Consider the following 21,308-nt stretch of genomic DNA (forward strand, 5'->3'; position numbering starts at 1 on the left):
GGACAAGGGGGACTCTGCCCTTGTTGCGAGTGCGGGGATGGGGAGAGAGAGCAATGTTGCGGGGTATGGATGAGACCCTGGTGCGAGCCTCATCTATGGCGGTGGAGGGGAATCCCCATTCCCTGAAGAACGAGGACATTTCCGATGCCCTGGTGTGGAACGTCTCATCCTGGGAACAGGTGCGGCGTAGGCGGAGGAATTGGGAGTAGGGGATGGAGTCTTTACAGGGGGCAGTGTGGGAAGACGTGTAATCCAGATAGCCATGTGAGTCAGTGGGTTTGTTTAATATTGACTCTCTCCCCTTTACTCTCTCAGTCCTGATGCAGGGTCGTGACCAAAATATCGACCATCTCTTTGCCTCCGCAGATGCTGCTCAACCTAGGGGTGAGTTCTTCCAGGAGTGGCCGTACAGTCTAAGGATTGGAAAACACTGGTAACCCACTAGAATCAGTCCAAAGTATGTCACAACTAAGCAGCAATTAGTTAAAGGACTGATGTAAATTTTCTTTAAAGGATAAATATTGGCTGGGAGAAAAGGTTAATTCCCCTGTACATCGTCAAAATTGCACCACAAGAAAGCAGATGGAACCCTGGTTTAATATTACATCAAAGGACAGCACCTCCAACTGCAGTACTCCCTCAATACACATGGAGTCTCAGCCTAATTCTCTGGAGTGCTGTATGAAACAGAAAATCTCAGTGCTGACTTCATTGAGCAAGCAAAATAACTTGCAGACGATAAGCAAATTTCCTTTAATTCAGTGTTTTAAGATTTACTTAGTTTTCTACACATGTGCTTATTCCAAACTTTTTTCATGAAGAAAGCGTTTTCAAATGAATGAGCATCACACCTGGTCTCAGTGGTGAACCTACATGTTTGGGGCCCTGAAGCTTGAACTGTTATGGGGGCCCCTTCACAACCAGCAATGAGGTCTGGGTACCCACTGTTATCTTCTTCAATGAGGTTGTTCCACGACAGATCACCACAAATTTTAATTTCTGTCACAAATAAATGTTAATATTATTTATAATTATTTTATATTAAATGTATTTAGAATGTCCTTAATTTGAAAGGTGTTTTTGTTAACGGCTAGCCTACATGATACTTTAATAACCTTTAATTTTTTATTTTAACTATTATTTTGTATTGAATTGCACTATATTATTAATATATATATTTTTTTAAACCATACTGTAGACCCAATTTTTTTAAGCAATGTGGACTAAGCATGATATTCACCTCCAGAAAAAAAGTAGGAAGTATTGGCTGGGGGTCTAGGTGACTGGCTAGGCCCCCGGCGGGGTCCATGAGCAACGCTCCCGGCAAAGCCCCTGAAACTGCAGTATTTTCAATACATTGAAAGTGATTCTCAAGCTTTCCGCTGGTAGTTTACATAACAGAAGCTTAGAATTTTTCTAATACACAAGCAGTAAAATAACCCTGAAAAGATATATATTTCATGAAATAAACATTAGGTGCAGGAGTAGGCCATTCGGCCCTTCGAGCAAGCACCGCCATTCACTGTGATCATGGTTGATCATCCACAATCACTACCCCGTTCCTGCCTTCTCCCCATATCCCTTGACTCTGCTATTTTTAAGTGCTCTATCTATCTCTCTCTTGAAAGCCACCAGAGAATTTGCCTCCACCGCCCTCTGAGGCAGAGAATTCCACAGATTCACAACTCTCTGAATAATGTATTTCCTCATCTTCGTTCTAGATCGCTCACCCCTTATTCTTAAACTGTGGCCCCTGGTTCCTCCCTGATTCTATAAGATTCGTCAGACATGATTTACTTTTCATAAATTCATGCTGACTTTGTCCAATGCTGACTCTCCCAGCATTGGAAACATGTTCCTGCCACTAGCGTGTCCAAACCCTTAATAAACTTATATGTTTCAATAAATGGCTGCATACAGTTAAAAACATCTTTACAAAAAATGTTACCTAAAATGTCTCATTGCCTAGCACTGAGATGAGAAAAAACCTTTTCACCCAGGGTGAAACTTTTTCACCCACTTCTCCTCACCTCACCTACGCTCGCTTCCCCTCACCTACACACCGACTAAACCCCTCACCTCAACGATACCTCACCACCAAACTTCTCCTCGACTAAACCGCCCCTTAAATAAACCTCACACCTCACACCTTAATCCCGCCTCAACTTAACTAAACCTCCCACCTCGCGACTAAACCTTCCACTCAAGACTAAACTCCACCTCATACGTAATCTGTGCCTTGACTAATCGCCGCCTCTGGCGCCTCACCTGAGTGGAACGGCTCCAACCAGGGGGCCGGGGCTGAGAGCGGAGAGTAGCGCAGGTACATTGCCTGAGAGAGCTGGTGGGAGGAGAGGGGCACACACGCGCTGACGTTGACGTCGAGCCTGAGCCCCGCCTGACCGCAGCCCCTCTCTGCCAGAGACGCTGCGATTAGTCGAAGCAGGGATTAGTGAGTTGAGGTTTCAGTGTGAGGTAAAGTTTAGTTGAGGCGAGGGGTTTAGTCGAGATGAAAAATCTGATTAATTTCTAGGAAAACAGAAAAATCAGAAGAATATCTGGACTAAAGTCACTTCTGGGGCCACTACGGGATTAGGAGCCCTGAAGTTTAAGCTTCATTAGTTTCATAGTAGATCCGCCCTCACTGCTCCAGCCACACATCCACCATCTAGACTACAGCGCGATTGGCCTGTATAAAATCAAAGTTCTTCATAAAAACATGGTTTTAATGCTAAAGTTAAGAATGCAGGGCTATCATTATCAATGAAAGATGGAAGTGACTACTTCTCACTGTGGAGCCTGTCGTCCCTCGACTGAATTTGGACATTACTTTGTGAAGGTTGTGACTGCCGAGAGAGGGAAAGGTCCACGTTTCACACTCTATGACTGTGCAGGGCATCAGTATTACTGTAATGCTAATGCACAGGCAAGCAATACTCTCTGGACGGCATTTACAATCCACCGGCCCGAGAATATATCAGTGACACACCATCACGCCCTCATAATGACTGCACTGGAAATGAAACGTTGCCCCTTTCCTTCCAGAAAGTGATTTAACCAAAGATGCAGCTGCATTTATCAAGGTTCATCAAGAGTCCTGTTCCGTTCTCTGAAAAGCTGAAATAACTATCAATAAATATTGCTAGGGAACCAGAAATCAGGTAAAGCACCTATTGGTCAATCTAATACTGGTGTTCTGGAGGAAGGTGGCGTTCCCACCAGGAACTCCACACTAACGTAGTCCAAAGCCAAAGACAATTTGCTGAGGGCCCTGCTGAGTTGTGTGGAGCCTCCAGGAAAAGGTCCCAGTTGATTTCATGCCATTGATAATTAATTGGAAAAGATTAATTTTAATTTCTGCATTTTAGATGCGCTAATTTTTTTAATGACTAAAAAATATTTTATGCGTGTTACAGAACAAAAGTCTGATCAATTTGTACCATAATTGCTGCAGTTTCAGCGAGTTCTTTGGTTGAACACACAATATGGCATTATGTTATTGCAGAGGAATCATTCCCCAAAATACAATTTAAAATCAGACGTTCAAACATGTGAAAATAGAACGTCACAAGCTTGAGATTGATAATAGAAAGACGTGTTTCTGTAATGTCTTTCGTATTCTTTTCAGGACATCCACATTTGGTTTTACAGTCAATGAAATACTCTTCATAATTAGTCACTGTTCAAAAGACATTTGGATAGGTACATGGATAGGTTAGGTTTAGAGGGATATGGGCCAATCACAGGCAAGTGGAGCTAGTTGATGGTGCATGTTGGTCGGAGTGGACAGGTTGGGTCAAAGGACCCGTTTCCACACTGTCTGATTCTATAAACTCCATGACAAGAGTTTATCATTAAAAAATGAAGAAAGCAAGCTGCTTGAAGAACCCAGTGGGTCAGGCAACATCTGTAGAAGGCAATGATCAGAAAACATTTTGAATCAGTACCGTTATTCAGATTCTGAACCAAAATGTTGTCTGTCCATTTGCCTTCATAGATGTTGGCTGACCCACTGATTTCTTCCGGAAATTGTTTTCTGCACAAGATTCCAGCATCTGCAGATTCTTCTGCCTCTATCAGTCAAAAATCCAAGGAACTTGAAGTAACATTTGATCATTTTCATTAATATTTAATGACCTAAATTTCAACTGTGCTTCTAATTTTCCAATTAACGTCACATCATTATACATATAAACATTCCTCCCTTATGTAACAGTTGATTAAATATTTGTATTGCTCCATTAACACAAGCAACTGACAAATACCAGCTCCTCTTATAGGCTCCAGATGTCAAAAGACACTGTTAAAATATACTGTACATCAATTTTAATTCCAATTCATCACGATATTTTAGGCAAAAAGTATGATCGTGTATGGGTAAAAGTTTTTTAGGCAAAGACTGCCACAAAGATTATTTGAGAGGAATAGCATTTAAGGGGAAGCTGGATAAAAACATGAATGGAAGGAATGATTGCGGTAAGGGGTGGTGAGGCAATTCTCTTGCACAGGAATAACATCAGATCTGATTGTTTGAATTGGTTGAAAGATACAACCTGGAAACTGGCCTTTCGGCCCACCGAGTCTAAGCCAATCATCAATTACCCATTCAAAACTAGTTCTATGATATCCCACTTTTGCAACCATTCCCTACACACCAGGGACAATTTACACAGGCCAATTATTCTACAAACCCGCATGTTTTTAGGATGTGGAAGAAAACCGGAGCACCCCGAGGAAAACCAGGTGATCACAGGGAACATGTGCAAACTCCACACAGACAGCACCGGAGGTCAGAATTGAACCTGGGCCCCCAGCACTATAGGCCAGCAGCTCTAGCAGCTGCGCTACTGCGAATGGCCCATAAGCACTCAAAGATCAAGACACAGGGCAGGAGAGTGGAGCAGCTGGGAGAGCTGCTGTCTCACAGCGCCAGAGACCTGGATTCAATCCTGACCTCCGGTGCTGGCTGTATGGAGTTTGCACGTTCTTCCTGTGACTGTGTGTTTCTTCAGGGTGTTTCAATTTCCTCCCACATCCCAAGGTTAATTGGCCTTGGTAAATTGCCCCTTTGCATAGGGTGTGGGATAACATAGAACTAGCGTGAAGGGGTAGTGATGGCTGCTTAGACTCAGAGCCAAAGGGCCTGTTTCCATGTTGTGTCTATAATTATAATCACAATGCTAATCCCAAATATCTAAATCCTGCTGTACTATTGTGTGCAAATTTATATTAGTAAAGAAAACTACAATCATATTTGAAAGTGCATATTGCAAATAATAAATTCAAAATAATTCCGGAACACTCAACGCTTCATTGACCGGTTTTTGAGGGTATGGTGCAAATCTTTTTTATCATTGCATTTGTGTTGCCAATAACATTAAATCCACACGAAAGTGAGATCACCAAATCAACACAAAAATAAATTACATGCTTGGGAAAAAGTGGCTACAGATATCTTCAGCATTGTTGGTTGGCAGATGTGAGTGGCAGATTATTACAGTTTTAGTGTGCTGTCACTATCGCACTGTGTACGTTTGGGTGATTTTTTTCTTCCTGGCAGCAAGATACCATTCAGTTGCCAAGGGAAGCAGCTTCATACAGCACAGTGAAATGACAAAAGCTTATCTAACTCATCAAATCATTAGGATTGTTGCACACAAGAGGCTATTTGGCCCATTCAGTCTATGCCAGCTACTGGTAGAGCATTCCCATCAGTACCATTCCTGTCATCCTCCCGCAAATACATTTCTTTCAAGTATCTATCCAATTTATTTCTGAAAGCCTTGACTGATTCTGTTCTTTCCACTCATCGGAACAACATAATCCAGATTTCTGAATAAAAGCTAAATTCCTCACTATTTTCCCTCAGCTAAGAAACAGCTAGATTATAAACAGTTTGATTTAAAGAGCAGAAACATGGTCATATACCATTGATTATACCATTTTTCACACAGAGAGTGGTGATTCTCTGGAACTCTCTGCCGCAGAGGGTAGTCGAGGCCAGTTCATTGGCTATATTTAAGAGGGAGTTAGATGTGGCCCTTGTGGCTAAGGGGATCAGAGGGTATGGAGAGAAGGCAGGTACGGGATACTGAGTTGGATGATCAGCCATGATCATATTGAATGGCGGTGCAGGCTCGAAGGGCCGAATGGCCTACTCCTGCACCTAATTTCTATGTTTCTATGTTCCTATGATTAATTGGGATTGGCATTTTGTCAATGATTTTATTGATAAAAATGCGACACAGAGGCTCATGATTTTCTTTAATCCAACTCAGCAAACTCATTTTACGGCTCCTGTTGGCCCTACTAAAGGTCTTACCTACTTGCTTTATATTCCTCAAAGGCCATGTCTGGCTTCGTCAGACTAGAAACTGACCCCTCGGTCCATCAGCTCTCTGCCAACCATCACAGAAATGAAAATTACTAATGAAGATGAGTGCTTACGATTTCTGGTGCGTTACACAAGCGGAAGTGCTAAGGTACTTGTGGAAAATTGTCAAAATGAGCCTGATGGCCAAGGCTATAGAGAGTCGAAGGATACCTCTGACAGGAGGTGGATGCCACGTCCCAAAGAAGAGGGACAGAAGATAAGGCATGGATCTCAGGAGGGAATCAGCCAGAAGAGGAACTGAAGACCAGTTCCAGAAGAGATTGGCTTAGAGATTTATTCAACAACTACACGACTTATATGAAGATTTATAGTTATTATAAGATAATAATCTGCCACTACAAGCAGTTCCACCAGCTGCACCATTGTGGCACCCTCTTTGTGATCATCATTGAAAGGTTAGCTGCTTTTTAAAAAATTCTAGATTATTAACCGGAATTCAAATTCCACAGTTGGATCTTGAACTCATGATTCACAAATCTTCTTAAACCTTACATACATTTTCTTTTTTTTGGACCAAATTTACAAGTCTTTGGCCATCCAAGGTTCCCTTACTTTGCCATCCTTACCCTCCCTCCTTACTGGGACATGCCAGTCCTCAACTTTGATCAGCTGGCCTTTAAACGGCTCCCACATAGTAGATGCCGACTTACACAATAACAATTACTCCCAAATTCCTCTCCCTGAGAATTTGCAGAACTGGGGATACCCTAGGATTAAACGGTTAAGTATTCTGTCTCCTGAAAATTATGGGATACCTCGTGGCATATTGAAGTTAAGTTTAGTTAAGTTTTGCTATCCTTGCTGTGACATCATCATTTTTGTAAAGCATGTGATGTTTGATGCTATTGTGTTTGGCTAAGATGTATTATACTGTGTATAATTGTAATTAGGTAGAAAGATTGTCCCCACCTATATAATCATGTGATACTGTAGTTATTGGTCTAGAATTACTGCCCATTGGAAATTACCTCCCACTGTATCAACCATATATATATGCTAAATTCCTTTGTTTGAGCACATGTGTTTCTATGTGATCCACTGGGAGAGATTCCCAGGATGGTACAGAGAAATTTGGTCACCCTGGTGAAATAAAGGATTATTTAAAGTATTCTAGTCGGTGTTTTCACTGAATGGACTAATCAATCAATCAATCAATCAATCAATCAAGCACTTTATTCATCCCCGAGGGGCAATTTAAAAGGGCGCATTACAGTAGCGATATAAACACCGGAATTATCTCCTGCCTAATAATGTTGTAATCTGCCTTACTCCAATTTAGTGTCTTCCCCCCAAGGTCCAAACTTATCACAATTCAAAACAATAAAAAAACTAATGGAGTTGTAATCACTATCCCCCAAAATGCTCTTCCACTGAAACACCAGTCACCTGAACAAGCTAATTTCCCAATACCAGGTTCAGTATGGTCCCTCCTCAGTTGGGCTATTTACATACTAGTTGAGTTCAGATTAGTTGATCATGTCTACCGAGGTACAGTGATAAACTTTTGTTGCAAACTAACCGGAGATACTACATGTGATTACAATCAAGTCATCCACAGTGTACAGATACACGGTATAGGGAATAATGTGAATAATGTTTAGTGTAAGATAAAGTCCAGTAAAGTCTGATTAAAGATTGTCCTAGGGTCTCCAATGAATTGAATTGAATCCTTTATTTGTCATTCAGACCTTTCGGTCTGAATGAAATGTCGTTGCCTGCAGCTATACATGTAATAATAAACAACACACAATAAACACAAATTAACATCCACCACAGTGAGTTCACCAAGCACCTCCTCACTGTGATGGAGGCAAAAAGTCTTAGGGTTACTGTCTCTTCCCTCCTATACTCCCTCTGCGCTGAGGCGATACCCCACCGGGCGATGGTAAGTCAGTCCCGCGGTTCAAGCTCCACGGCCCGGGGGTGGTCGAAGCTGCCGCCCTCCAGCCCAGCGGATGCAGCTGTTGCCACGGGAGCTCCGGAAAACAGGCACCATCCTGTGACCTGCGAGCTCCCGACGATGTCGTCCATGGCCTGCGGCCGAGCCCCGGATTCAGGTCGCCGCCGCCAGAACGCCGCCTCAACCACCGGAGCACTGTCTCCGCCCCGCACCGGGCCGCCCACACGGGAGCGTCTCACACCCGCACCGGGCCGCCCACATGGGAGCGCTTTCCAGCTGGGAGCCGGGCTGCCCACACGGGAGCGTCTCAGCCCCGCACCGGGCCGCCCACATGGGAGCGCCTTCCAGCCGGGAGCCAGGCCGCCCACACGGGAGCGTCTCAGCCCCGCGCTGGGCCGCCCACACGGGAGCGCCTTCCAGCCGGGAGCCGGGCCGCCCTCACAGGAGTGTCTCAGCCCCACACCGTCCGCCCTCACCGGAGCGCCGAGTCGTGCCGCTGCCCGAACGCCGCCGCAGCTCGAAGACGGCCAGCCTCACGTTGGTAAGTCCTGGCTGGCTCTACCTCCGGAGCCTCGAGGTCGCTTGCAGGTTGGAGGCCGCCAGCTCTGCCATTAGGCCTCAGCTCAGACGGGGGGAAGAGAAGGAGGATACGACAAGAAAGTCGCATTCCCCCGAAGAGAGAGACAGAAAGCCCTGTTTCAGCCACCCCCCCACACACATAACACAACCTAATAACCGAAAGTTTAACTGTACAAGACAAATAAAAACAACACAAAAAAAGTAAAAACAGACAGACTGCAGGCGAGCCGCAGCCGTTTCACAGCGCCGCCACTTCCGGTATGAGATAGATAGTAGCTCAGGACATAGATAAATAGTATGAGATAGATAGTAGCTCAGGACAGCTCTCTAGTTGTTGGTAGGATGGTTCAGTTGCCTGATAACAGCAAGGGTTTTGGAAACCCTCTTAATGCCTAACAAATCCTGCCTTGTCTTTGCCTTTTGTACTAAGCATGTCCCAGTCACTATTGGGGAAGTTAAAGTCAACCTCTACAGCAACCCTCATGATTTGCATCTTATGTTAAACTGTCTGCATATGCTGGTTATTGGGGTCCTACAGTACAATCCCATTAGAGTGACAGCACTTTCAATATTTTCTTATAATAAAGATAACCATCAGCAAAGTAGGGATCTGGAAAACCAGGAATTAGTCTTACTCCAGCACATTGTGTTGCCCATCCATGTTCTCCAGAGATGCTGACTGACCCACTGTGTTACTTCAGCATTTTGTGTTCTACGGAAGATTCCAGCATTTGTAGTTCCTTGTGTCTCCATTACTTTTTGGGAACCAAATAAGTTGCTAAAGAGTAATTATAGTTCAGTTTACAATCAAAGACATTTTAACCAATTGGAATAGTTTGCAAATAGCTGAAGCTCACAGCAGATCTGATTTCTGTAGACAGCGCTAGAGATGGCTGCAGAAGAATATCCAGGAAGGAGCAGGGAATCATTAGAGCAACATCAGGATTTCTACATCTAACTGTGCATGTCTAATCATATTCCCTCCATTTTCCAGTGAGTACTGACAATCTTATTGTAAATTCCAGGCTGATAATAAACACCAGAAATGACCTACTGTAATCGATGACTTTCCTGCAGTATTCCCCTGTTTCAGGAGTGATTTGGAGAGTTTCCTCTGGGAAATAATCTGCAAGAAAACAAACAAACAAGCCAAAATTACATTACACTAGTCAAGGCAGAGAATGAGACAGGACGAACACCTTCTCAATGTTATTTCACAGCTGCGAGAATGAGAATGACAACTACAAACTTCAAAGTAGTCAAATGTCCTGATGAAGTTTAAAGGAGGAAAGAAAGGTAAAAAGGTGAGAGGAAGGGAATTCCAGAGGCTAGGACCTCAGTAGCTCAGAGCGTAGCTGCTGGCAGTGTCTTCCAGGGATGAACAAGAGACAAAACAGAACCAGGCAAATAGGTCGAGGGATAGAGGAAAGGTTTAGGGCCAGCGATAGGGAGGAGGAAGACTGTGGAGGGTCGGAAAATAAGGATGAAAATTTTAATTTTTAAATGCTATTTAAACAAGAGCCAATGTGGATTAACAAACACATGGGTTATAACAAAATGAGCCCTGGGTTTGATAGCACACAGGTTTTATCAATTTGTATGAGAACATTAGCAAGTTTGCTGATGATGCACAAGTTAGTGGTTTTGCAGATAATGAAGATGGTTGTGAACGATTGCAGCAGGATCTGGATCGATTGGCCAGGTGGGTGGAGGAATGTTGATGGAATTTAATACAGAGAAATGCGAGGTGTTGCATTTTGGGAAGTTAAAGGGCAGGACATACACAGTAAATTGTAGGCCTCTGGGTAGGGTTGTAGAGCAGAGGGATCTAGGGGTACAGGTGCATGGTTCCATGAAGGTCGAGTCGCAGGAACTTTTTCACACAGAGGATGGTAGGTGTATGGAACAAGCTGCCAGAGGAGGTAGTTGAGGCTGGGATTATCCCATCATTTAAGAAACAGTTGGACAGGTACTTGGATAGGACAGGTTTGGAGGGTTATGGACCAAGCACAGGCAAGTGGGACTAGTGTGGCTGGGACATTGTTGGCAGGTGTGGGCAAGTTGGGCCTGTTTTCACACTGTATCAATCTATGACTATGACAACAGTGTTGTGGATAATTAAGTTTTACAGAGAGTGTTTTAGAGCCATTAAATAACAAAAGGTTACCGCAGCATGCTTGCTGAGGCAATGGCAGAGTTGTGAGATGGAATGAAGGTGGAAATAGGGGGACATAGCAATGTTAAGATCAGGTGTTGCACTGTGGTGCAGCAGTAGAGTTGCTGCCTTACTGCGCCAGAGAGCCGGGTTCCATCCTGACTACGGATGTTGTTTGTATGGCATTTGTACGTTCGCCCGTGACCATTTGAGTTTTCGTCGGATGCTCCAGTTTCCTCCCACAGTCCAAAGAAGTACAGGTTTGTAGGTTAATTGACTTCAGTAAAGATTGTAAATTGTTCCTCGTGGTGGGACGGTGCTGATGTACGGGGATCACTGCTAGGTGCAGACTTGGTGGACCAAAGGGCCAGTTTCCGCGCTGTGGCTCAAAACGAAACTAAAAGATGAATGAAGTTACCACCACAAGGTGCTGCACAGTCTGGTTCAGTTTCGGACAAATCAACATGACTAAAAAAAATTATAAATTACTATTTTACTTGAAACAAGCTATTTCAAAGGTTTTATGAAGAAAAACCTTTTGTTTTTCCAAATTGCATTGCTCAATACATTTTGCTTGATCACTAAAAATAAGAAAGACCTGTTTCTATCATACCCATCATAATCTTAGACGTCCTAATGTAGGTATGTTACAAAACTTACCTTCAACACCGCTGCAGTTCTGCACTGGCCGTGTGCGGGACTTTGGCTCCTTTGGGGGGGGGGGGTTAAAATGCGATTTTTCTCCTATCAATCCTGGATATATTTTCTCGGAGTGCAAGCTGTTGCTGAAGAATTGTTCCGACAGCTGTTCTGTGAATTTTTTTTTTTAATCGCCCGACAATTTCAGTACTGGAGTAATTTAAAAATCAGCTTCTAAAGCCGTCAACGCCGACAACGGGGATGGATTTCACGTACGGGTCAGGTAAAGGAAAGCCATTTAATTTACATATAAACGTGCTTCTTAGCTTGCCTTTAATCCACATTTTACGTTGCAAAACGGTGATTTAGGACCCATACGAACCAGTAGTATTTTTCCTGCCAATATGTGGTTTAAATTCACCGCAACTGCAACGTTCCAAACGATCACGTTCCTCAAAAACCCACTCAGAAGATGATTTAAATGGCCATTAATTTATGGGAATTAAACACTAAATTCCTTCCATTTGGCCTAAAAATCCATGACAATGAGATTTAAAAATCATGTTATATTGTGAATTCTTGTGTGAATGTTATTTGGACACTTAGGCTATTTAAAAATGTTAATCCTTTCTTAAGAAATGGATAGATGTTTAGATCTAGTAATTGAATTTTGTAATAAGCTACAATTGGGTAACTAACTAATTATATGCTTTAATTTCAGATCATCCAAGTAAGATTGTTTCATGTTTGTTTCAGTATGCTTCAATCTATAATAACTGAAAATGTCTTTCAGTTCTCTTAATTTTTAAGAAATGTATGGGCTTTTGACTGTCCTCGATCACAGCTTTTGTGTTTAGTCAATGGAAAAGCAATAGGGAACAAGATGCTAATTTACAAGTATGAAAATGGCCATAACTTTTTTAATACTGAAGATATGAAAGTGAATTAGGTGTCAAATTAAACTTATTTTTATGCTTTATCTGATGGGATAAATTGCAGACTTGATTTTTTAAATCTCAAAATTTTTGAGATTTTTGCTACCTAATGCATTTTATAATCAACAAAGTACTCTTTAGCACAGTCACTGTTGTGCAGGGCATGAGTTATCTACTTTGCAGACCGCCAGGTCCACAGACAACTGTGACATGAGAATCATCTGTTTAAAATGTCAGTTCATTAATACATATTTGACGCTCCCTAGCAGCATCCACTTCCCATGAGAATGTTGGTTTTGGTTTATTATTGGCTTGTGCCAAGATACAGTGAAAAACTTTGGGTGCTATCCAGTCAAATAACATCATACATGAGTATGATCAAGCCTCACACAAGCCAACAGGTAGTGCAAAGAGAAAAGCAAGAAGGCAGCAGACTATAGTACTACTCATTGTATTACTGCCTCACTACTACAGTGATACAGCTGCAAAGAAAGTGCAGATTTTTAATTAAAAAGTGGAAGGGCAGCAATGAGGTAGGTTGGGAGAGCATTGAAATAAAAAATGTCAGGCAATCTCCTACAAAATGGTGAATATGGGATCTTAAATGGGAGCAAAAAAACAGACCAGTTCAACATCTATTTCAAAACACAGCACCCGTGATAGTGTGTCGCTCCCTTGGCACTGATCTTAATCATCAGACTGGGTTTTTGTGCTCTAGCCTTTAAGTTAAGTTTGGGATAAAATTCCTACCCATTGACATATCCACCAACAGAATGTCAAAATTGGCGAGTGGATACACAAGGTGAGATCAACCTTCCAGTCTGAATGTCTTTTTGACCATTTCTAGTACTGCCAGTTATACCATGTAATAACTCCAGCATGCCCTAAAGGAAATGAATACAATATATTTTCAGATGAAATCAAAATATCTGAATGACAGACACATTTTTTTATCTCCGGATACTCAAAGAAAAACTGAAAGATCGCTGCAGCGCAGTGAGGCAAATCGGTCTCCAGAGGGCAATATAAATATCTGGAATGTTAGCTCCATTGTTCTCAGAAGTCAAGATCATGATGAAGGGATCTCAAGAGAGAGATTCATTCTTGGGAGTGAGGGGAATGTGAGTAGAGAAAGGCATGGGTGAGGTCAGAAGCAGGAGATGGAGGGAGGTGGGGGGAAGAGTTAATGACAGTGAGAGACAAAGGACAATAAACTGACAAACTAAGCCAGTGAAAGGAATGGAGCAAGTGAGACAAGACAATAGGAGCCATCAGGCCCTAAATACTGATCTATGCTGGCATCAGCACTTCCTCTGTACCATTTCTCTACAGTTCACTATTCCTCAATGTATTGAATATTTAACAACCTCCTGGGTTTAGGTTTAAGTCCAATTTAATAATCCAGCTTCCTCTACCTGCCTGGCAGAGAATTCCAGTGATTCACCTCCCTCTGTGAGGAAATATTTCTATGCGAGTCAGTTTGAAATGACTGGCCCCTTATCTTTTAGTTATGCCCGTTATCTTGTGTGAAAACTTAACATCTACCATGTTAACATCTTAACATCTACCATGCCTCTTTAGAATGTTATATATTTGTATAAAGTTATCCCTCATTCTTTGCAAACTTGAAGGAATAAAGACCCCAAAACAGTCAACTCATTCCAGGAATTACAACTGATAAAGAAAATACGAGAGAATACCACAGAAGATGATTTGGCTGCTTGAGATCGTTGATCTTTGTCCCTAGACAGAAGTCCACTGAAAGTGTGATCAATTGAGTGCATAATTCTGATGTGAGCACCATTCTTTGAAAATAAGCAAACATAGGGTAGGTAGTAGGGTTATTAAACATGTATCGGCCTGATATCAGGAGGGGAGCCACATAATAGGTGAGTGCAATCCCACAATTATTGCCTGTCGGGTAAATCAAATAATTATTTAATGTTTGGACTTGCTTTAGTCCCATTCACCGAGGTCAAAACGCTTGTTTGGCTCCTCAGTGATAGGTGAGGTTTTGTAGAGCGTTCTCCAATATACGATTTACTCATATTTGAAAGAGAAAGGGTTAATTAGAGAGATACAGCATGGTTTTGCACACAACAGGTTGTGGCTTACTAATTTGATCAAGTTTTTTGAAGTGATTAAGGTAATTGATCAAGATAGGGCGGTCGATGATGTCTACACCTAGTTTAATAAGATGCGGTATTTGATAAAGAGGGATATGGGTAATGTGCATGGAGATAAGATTTGGTCTTGGCATAATGTGTGGCACAGACCTTGTTTTTTTGTGCTGTATGTTCTAAAAAGTAGATCAGAAAAATTAGAAAATTTTCATATTCTTTCCCCACTTTTTATTTGCAGGGTATGCGGGTGTTATTTTCAAGACTGAAATGTGTTGCATATCTTAGAAATTAAATCATTCAGAACAAACAATGATTGTGTCATGCAATCCAATTTCTAGGTAACTAAGGGGTCTAGTTTACAGGAGGGGATCAAGTACTTCCTTTGTGTTATCTTCAGACTTCTATGAGCAGCCTTGTGAGTTGTTTTCATATAAAGGGGCATACGTCAATTGTTTTCATGAGTAAATCTACTCAGATGGGTGAAGATGCTCAGCATGATGTATAAACATTGAATGTTATGCCCCTTTAAACCTCTGACTCCATCTCTGTCACTGTGAACAAACATGACCAAGATCTCGGAAGGAAAGAAAATTCGAAGGAAGGAAAGGAAAGAGACAATAAATTTGCCCAAAAGGTCCAAGATTAAATATCTTCCCTGAAAAACAGCAGATCCAACAGTGCATAAATAGATCAGTAACTATGTTTACATGACAATGGCGATGACACTTGAAAAGAGTTTAATTGACGATAAAGTGGTTTGGAAAGTTATGAAAGGAAGAAGATATAAAGCAAATGTTTATCCAGGTTCCAATTATATGCTCAAGGCAATTGGAGGAGTTTGAATCCACAACCTGATTCACAAGTGAGAGCTGTCCCATCGATGCACTGGCATAAGTCAGACATTCTGGTGTTAGTTTAGTTTAGTTTAGAGATACAGAATGGAAACAGGCCCTTTGACCCACTGAGTCCACTCCGACCAGCAAACCCCGTACACTAGCACTATCCTACAGTGGCAGCAACTCTACCGGTGTTCCACTGTTTGGAATGTTTACCTGTCCAAGAGTGCATTCCATTCCTCCAAGGAACTCGGCATCCTTCACCCCGTTGTGCAAGTGATTGCTTCCAATATCGTGGACCTCAAACCTCAGCCTCTGGACCTCCTCAAAGTAAAAATCCACAGTGTAAACTTTGGAAAAGACAGGGTTGATGCAGGTGCGGATAACCTCAGTCCGGTCAACCTGTGGAAGGAACACATCAGAGATATGGATCAGCTTGTGGAAAGTCTACACGAACTGCAATAAAACATGCTAAGATTACAATCCCAAATTGGCACGTGGGTAAATTGGGCCAAAGGGCCTGTTTCCACAATGTATGATTCTATGACTCTATAATCCCTCAAAGACAGTGAATTGGAATTCATTAGATGGGAAATCAAGAGCTTGTTTGTACCCTGTATAACAGATGGCTGTTGCTAAGCGTTCCAAAAGCTCAAACCCACCCACTCCTATGTTTAACAGAGGTGAGATAAAGGAAGCCAAGCAATCCATAAGCTGGAAACAAAGCAATTAAATTGGAAAGAAGAGTTATGAAGATGTTGCCAGGACTCGAGGACCTGAACTATAGGGAGAGGTTACTCCTTGGAGCACGAGGATGAAGGGTGATTATTAGATGTGTATAAAATCATAATTAAAAGGATGAAAGCACAGTCTTTTTCCCAGGGTAGGGGAACCAAGAACCAGAGAACATAGGTATATGGAATAAGCTGCCAGAGAAGGTAGTTAATGCAGGTACAACACTTAAAATGCATGTAATACATGGATAGGAAAGATTGCCTGTCCCACGAGCATGCGACCTGCATGCGGCAAGCATGATCAAACCGGAAGCGGGGGCCGCGCGGAGGTCGAGTGATCCCCGTACAGGGCCAGTCCCACCAGCATGAGCCTGCATGCACCTGCATGCGGCGAGCACGACCAAACCGGAAGCGGGGGCCGCGCGGAGGTCGAGTGAGTGACGTGAAGTTTGAGCAAAGTCCGCGGGAAGTTCACGCGTGATGTACGGCGTCAAGACGCTGCGCACACCCGTCGAGGCGGTGCATACGGCATCCGGTGCATACGGTTGCCGCGCGGAACTTTTGATCACGATCAGTTTTAAGGAGCCCCGCGCGATGTCGGGACCAGCTCCGCACAACTCCATATGGCTCCGGCGATCGAAGTGGGACCGGCCCCGCGAGGCCGTACGGCTGAAGCGGCCACTTTAGGTCGCGATTGCTGCATGGAGTCGCATGCTCGTGGGACAGGCCCTTTATGCTGCTGCTGCTGCAAGTAACAATTTCAGCGTTACATTTTGGGACATTTGACAATCTCCTGGAACTAGATTAGATGGGGCATCTTGGACAGCATGGACTGAAGGGCCTGTGTCTGTGCTGTGTGGCCCTATGACTAGGCCTAGGTCATGAAGGGTTGTGTCAATGAGGGTCAGAGTCTCTGTTTTAATCTGTTCTGTACATTTAGTCCGGGCTTCAGGGAATTTTGCAGATGAAAGGAGGCTTTGTGGAAGAGGTAACTACCTTGCAGCATGTCTCCTGGTCTGGGAAGTTTACCTGGAGTATTGCGTGCAGTTTTGGTCTCCAAATCTGAGGAAGGACATTATTGCCATAGAGGGAGTGCAGAGAAGGTTCACCAGACTGATTCCTGGGATGTCAGGACTGTCTTATGAAGAAAGACTGGATAGACTTGGTTTATACTCTCTAGAGTTTAGGAGATTGAGAGGGGATCTTATAGAAACTTACAAAATTCTTAAGGGGTTGGACAGGCTAGATGCAGGAAGATTGCAGGACAAGGGGTCACAGCTTAAGGATAAGGGGGAAATCCTTTAAAACCGAGATGAGGAGAACTTTTTTCACACAGAGAGTGGTGAATCTCTGGGACTCTCTGCCACAGAGGGTAGTTGAGGCCAGTTCATTGGCTATATTTAAGAGGGAGTTAGATGTGGCCCTTGTGGCCAAGGGGATCTGCAGGTACGGGATACTGAGTTGGATGATCAGGGTAAATGGCGGTGCAGGCTCGAAGGGCCGAATGGCCTACTCCTGCACCTAATTTCTATGTTTCTATGTTTCTATGTTTAGGAATTTTTTGCCGACTGCGTCTTTGAGGTGTTCAAGAGAGCTAGATAGGGTTCTTAAAGATAGCAGAGTCAGGGGATATGGAGTGAAGGCAGGAAAGGGGATGATCAGCCATGATCACATTGAATGGCTGTGCTGGCTTGAAGGGCCGAATGGCCTACTCCTGCACCTATTGTCTATTGTGTTTGGAGAAAGACGCAGGGCTCTGATAACTGGAAGCACCAATGTCAGTATGAGACACCATAAATAGTGCAGCAGAAATATGTAATATGTAATACAAATATGTATACTATAATATTAAAGTAGAGTCAAAAAGACAATGTTTGTTCTGTTATCCAGAAAACTGCATTCCAATTGAGTTAAAGTGCATTAAGCAAAGAAAACAGTTAAAATATAACCTGTTTTGGGAGTTAACGCCAACTTGAATATAGTTACTGACCATACTGCAGTGCACCAGGCAATATTATCCTTGCCTCTGAGTTAGAGGTTCTTAGAAATCACTTTGCAGAGACCTCAATGCAAAATCCAGTCTGACAGTTTATAGCGCAGAAGGAGGGACAAACAATTCCAGACTGATCTGTTTTCGGATGACTTCCAAGAAAAAAAATGGACCTCATCTGATTTCGCACCAGTCACAAAAATGTGAATACTATCTAAGAAATGAGGTGCTCAATAATCTCCAACAAATTAAAAAATTGTAATGGCCAAATAATGTGTTTAGAAATGTAATGTGATTCTTCAACACAATGCCATGGGCTCACAATCACATATTTATACAGCATAGAAACAGGCCCTTTGGTCCTGCAATTTCAATCTGACCATCAAGCAGCCCGCTAGTCATATAATAATCCAACTAACTAACACTTGATCCATCGCCTTCTATGCTTTAGTGATTCTAGTATTCAACTAGCTACTTCATAAATGTTTTGAGAATTTCTGCCTCTACCATCCCCTCAGGCACTGCATTCCAGATTCTGGGTAAAATAAATCTTCCTCAGACTTTTTCTGAACCGTTTGTTTCTTATATTACACCCATGCTCTGCAGCTTTACTCATTTTTGCTGTGGAGAAAGTTTCTTACGATGTACCTTATCTATGCGCGTCATAATTCTGTCAGCTCCACACTCCCCTCCTTTACTCCAAGGAAAACAAACCCAGCCTTCACTTTCTATCCTCCTTACTGAAAATCTCCATCCCTGATACCATATTTGTGAATCTCCTCTGCACATTTTTCCAGTAGAATTATTGCCTTCCTATAATATAGTGACTAAAACCCCACCAATACTCCATCTGCGGCCCAACCAATATTTTATAAAGTATGATAACCTGCCTGCTATTATAGACTGCATTTTGGATAATGAAAGATAGCATCTTGTATGCCTTCTTCTGCATCTTATCTACCTGCACTGCCATCTTCAGGGATCAATGGTCAAACATACCAATGCCTCTCTGTTCCTCAATAATCCAAAGGGCCCTGCTATTCAACATTTATGTTCTTATTAGCCTGATTAGTCTCCTCGCATGCTTCAGGGTTAAATTCCATCTACCATTGCTCAGCCCATGTTATCAAGTGTTCATTAATATTCTGTAGCCTAAGGCTACCCTCTTCACTATCAACACCGCCACCTATTTGTGACATATTATTTACATTCATATTCAAATAATTAATATATAAAATATACTATAAGGGTCACAGCACCACTGACCACAGGCTACCTGTCACAAAAACATTACTCCGCTCTCTTCCTCTGCAAACTATTACCATGTCAATTTTGGATCCAATTTACCAACTTGCCTTGGATCCCATGGACCAATGTTTTGAACCAATCCCCCATGTGGGACCTTAACAAAGACTTACTGAAGTCCCTGTAGATGATATGAACTACAATGTCTTCATTAATACACTTAGGTCAGGCAGAATCTCTCACCAACAAAACCATATTGACTATCCCTAATCAACCGCTGCCTTTCCAATTATGAATTAATCCTATCCCACTGGATTTGTTCTACTAACTTTGAAAACTGGCCTGCATTTACCCGACATGCTGTTGCCCTTCAATGTCCAGTCAGGATAGAGAAGATGCAGTCTTGTTTTCACCTCATTTAAAGGAAGTCGCCGAGAAAGCACCAGTCTGAAAATCAGTCTCGAGAGTTATAAACTTCAGTCCATGGAATGGGACCTCTGACACACAGACATGATGGTACTGCCCACTGACTCACAGCTTTGACATAAGTTTCAACTGAAGTCAAAACAATTTAACAACCAAGGAAAGAATTGGTGAACTTTCATTTGGTGTTGACATCTCAGCTGCCCGAGAGAAACTTCAACTATCTCAGCAGTAATTCTTATCTCCACACATATCTAATCCTAGCTCTCTACCCTGGTAAAGTCCTGAATGTTGCACAATTTCAGCTCATAAAAAGGACCATTCGATGAAGACTCCATCAAGAACAGGTCTCAGGTCAATCTCATAACTTCACTGCTTGTATATTGAGCATAACTGCTCTTTACATCTTGATCTGCATGTTCACCCCATGTTAACGGCAACTGTTACACCTTTTTTGAAGGATCAAAAATCTTTGTTTTCTTTTTTGTCTGAATAATTTTCCCCTTTGAACTTGCATTTCACATTTTAACATGAAATTTGGGATGGCACAGTGGTGCGACAGTAGGAGATGCTAGCTCACATTGCCAGAGAGTCGGTTTCGATCCTGACCTCGGGTGCTGTCTGTGTGATCGCAAGGGTTTCCTCCTGGTGTTCCGGTTTCATCCCACATTCCAAAGACATTGGCCTCTATAAATAGCTAGCCAGAGTGACTGAGAGAGTGGGATACCATAGAACTAGTATGAACAGGTGATTGATAGTTGGCATGGACTCAGTGGGCAAAAGTGCCTGTCTCCAGGTTATATCTCTAAACTAAACTAAACTAAACTTTAAAAGCTTATACTTGCACATGATAAAATCTATCTTCAGATGATGGCTTCATAGATTATTAATTCATTCATTATTCTTTGCAGACTATCCATCACATTTACTGAACACCCACACTGACTTGTTGGGATCAAGAGCTTAATTCAAAAACAGTTTAAGCTATTAAGAAAAATTAAGGAATACAGCTTTTCATCCAAAAGCTTAATTTACTAACAAGAGTTGTATTTATATTCATGAATGTACTCAATCAGATGCTATTGTATTTAACAAGGACAATTGTGCTTCACTTAACTTCTAAACAAGCATATTTTATCAGACTGACCTGACTTGGAAATGTATCACCTGCCCTCAACTTTGCTGGTTCTAGGGTCCTATTCCTGCCCATCTACCAGCACAGAGGGAGTACCTTATCCTCAGAGGGTAATTCACAAGTATCTGCTCAGGAAGTAGGCATGTTGCCTCCTTCTTTGCAGCATGGTGGCGCAGCAGTAGCGGCAGAGACCCAGGTTCGATCCTGACTACTGGTGCTG

At 42.5% G+C, this 21,308-nt stretch overlaps 1 protein-coding gene across 1 annotated transcript in view; it reads right to left on the minus strand.

Moving 5' to 3' along the window:
- Positions 1–21,308, minus strand: part of cpne4b (copine IVb) — a 310,526-nt gene that overhangs the window by 103,524 nt on the left and 185,694 nt on the right. The window contains exons 3-4 of the mRNA XM_055658639.1: positions 15,778–15,963; positions 9,928–9,999 (exon numbers count right to left, since the gene is read on the minus strand). Of these exons, the coding sequence (XP_055514614.1) occupies positions 9,928–9,999; positions 15,778–15,963 (258 nt within the window). The remainder of the gene's footprint in view (positions 1–9,927; positions 10,000–15,777; positions 15,964–21,308) is intronic.

This window comes from Leucoraja erinacea, chromosome 2, assembly GCF_028641065.1.
Source record: "Leucoraja erinacea ecotype New England chromosome 2, Leri_hhj_1, whole genome shotgun sequence".
Taxonomy (NCBI): domain Eukaryota; kingdom Metazoa; phylum Chordata; class Chondrichthyes; order Rajiformes; family Rajidae; genus Leucoraja; species Leucoraja erinaceus.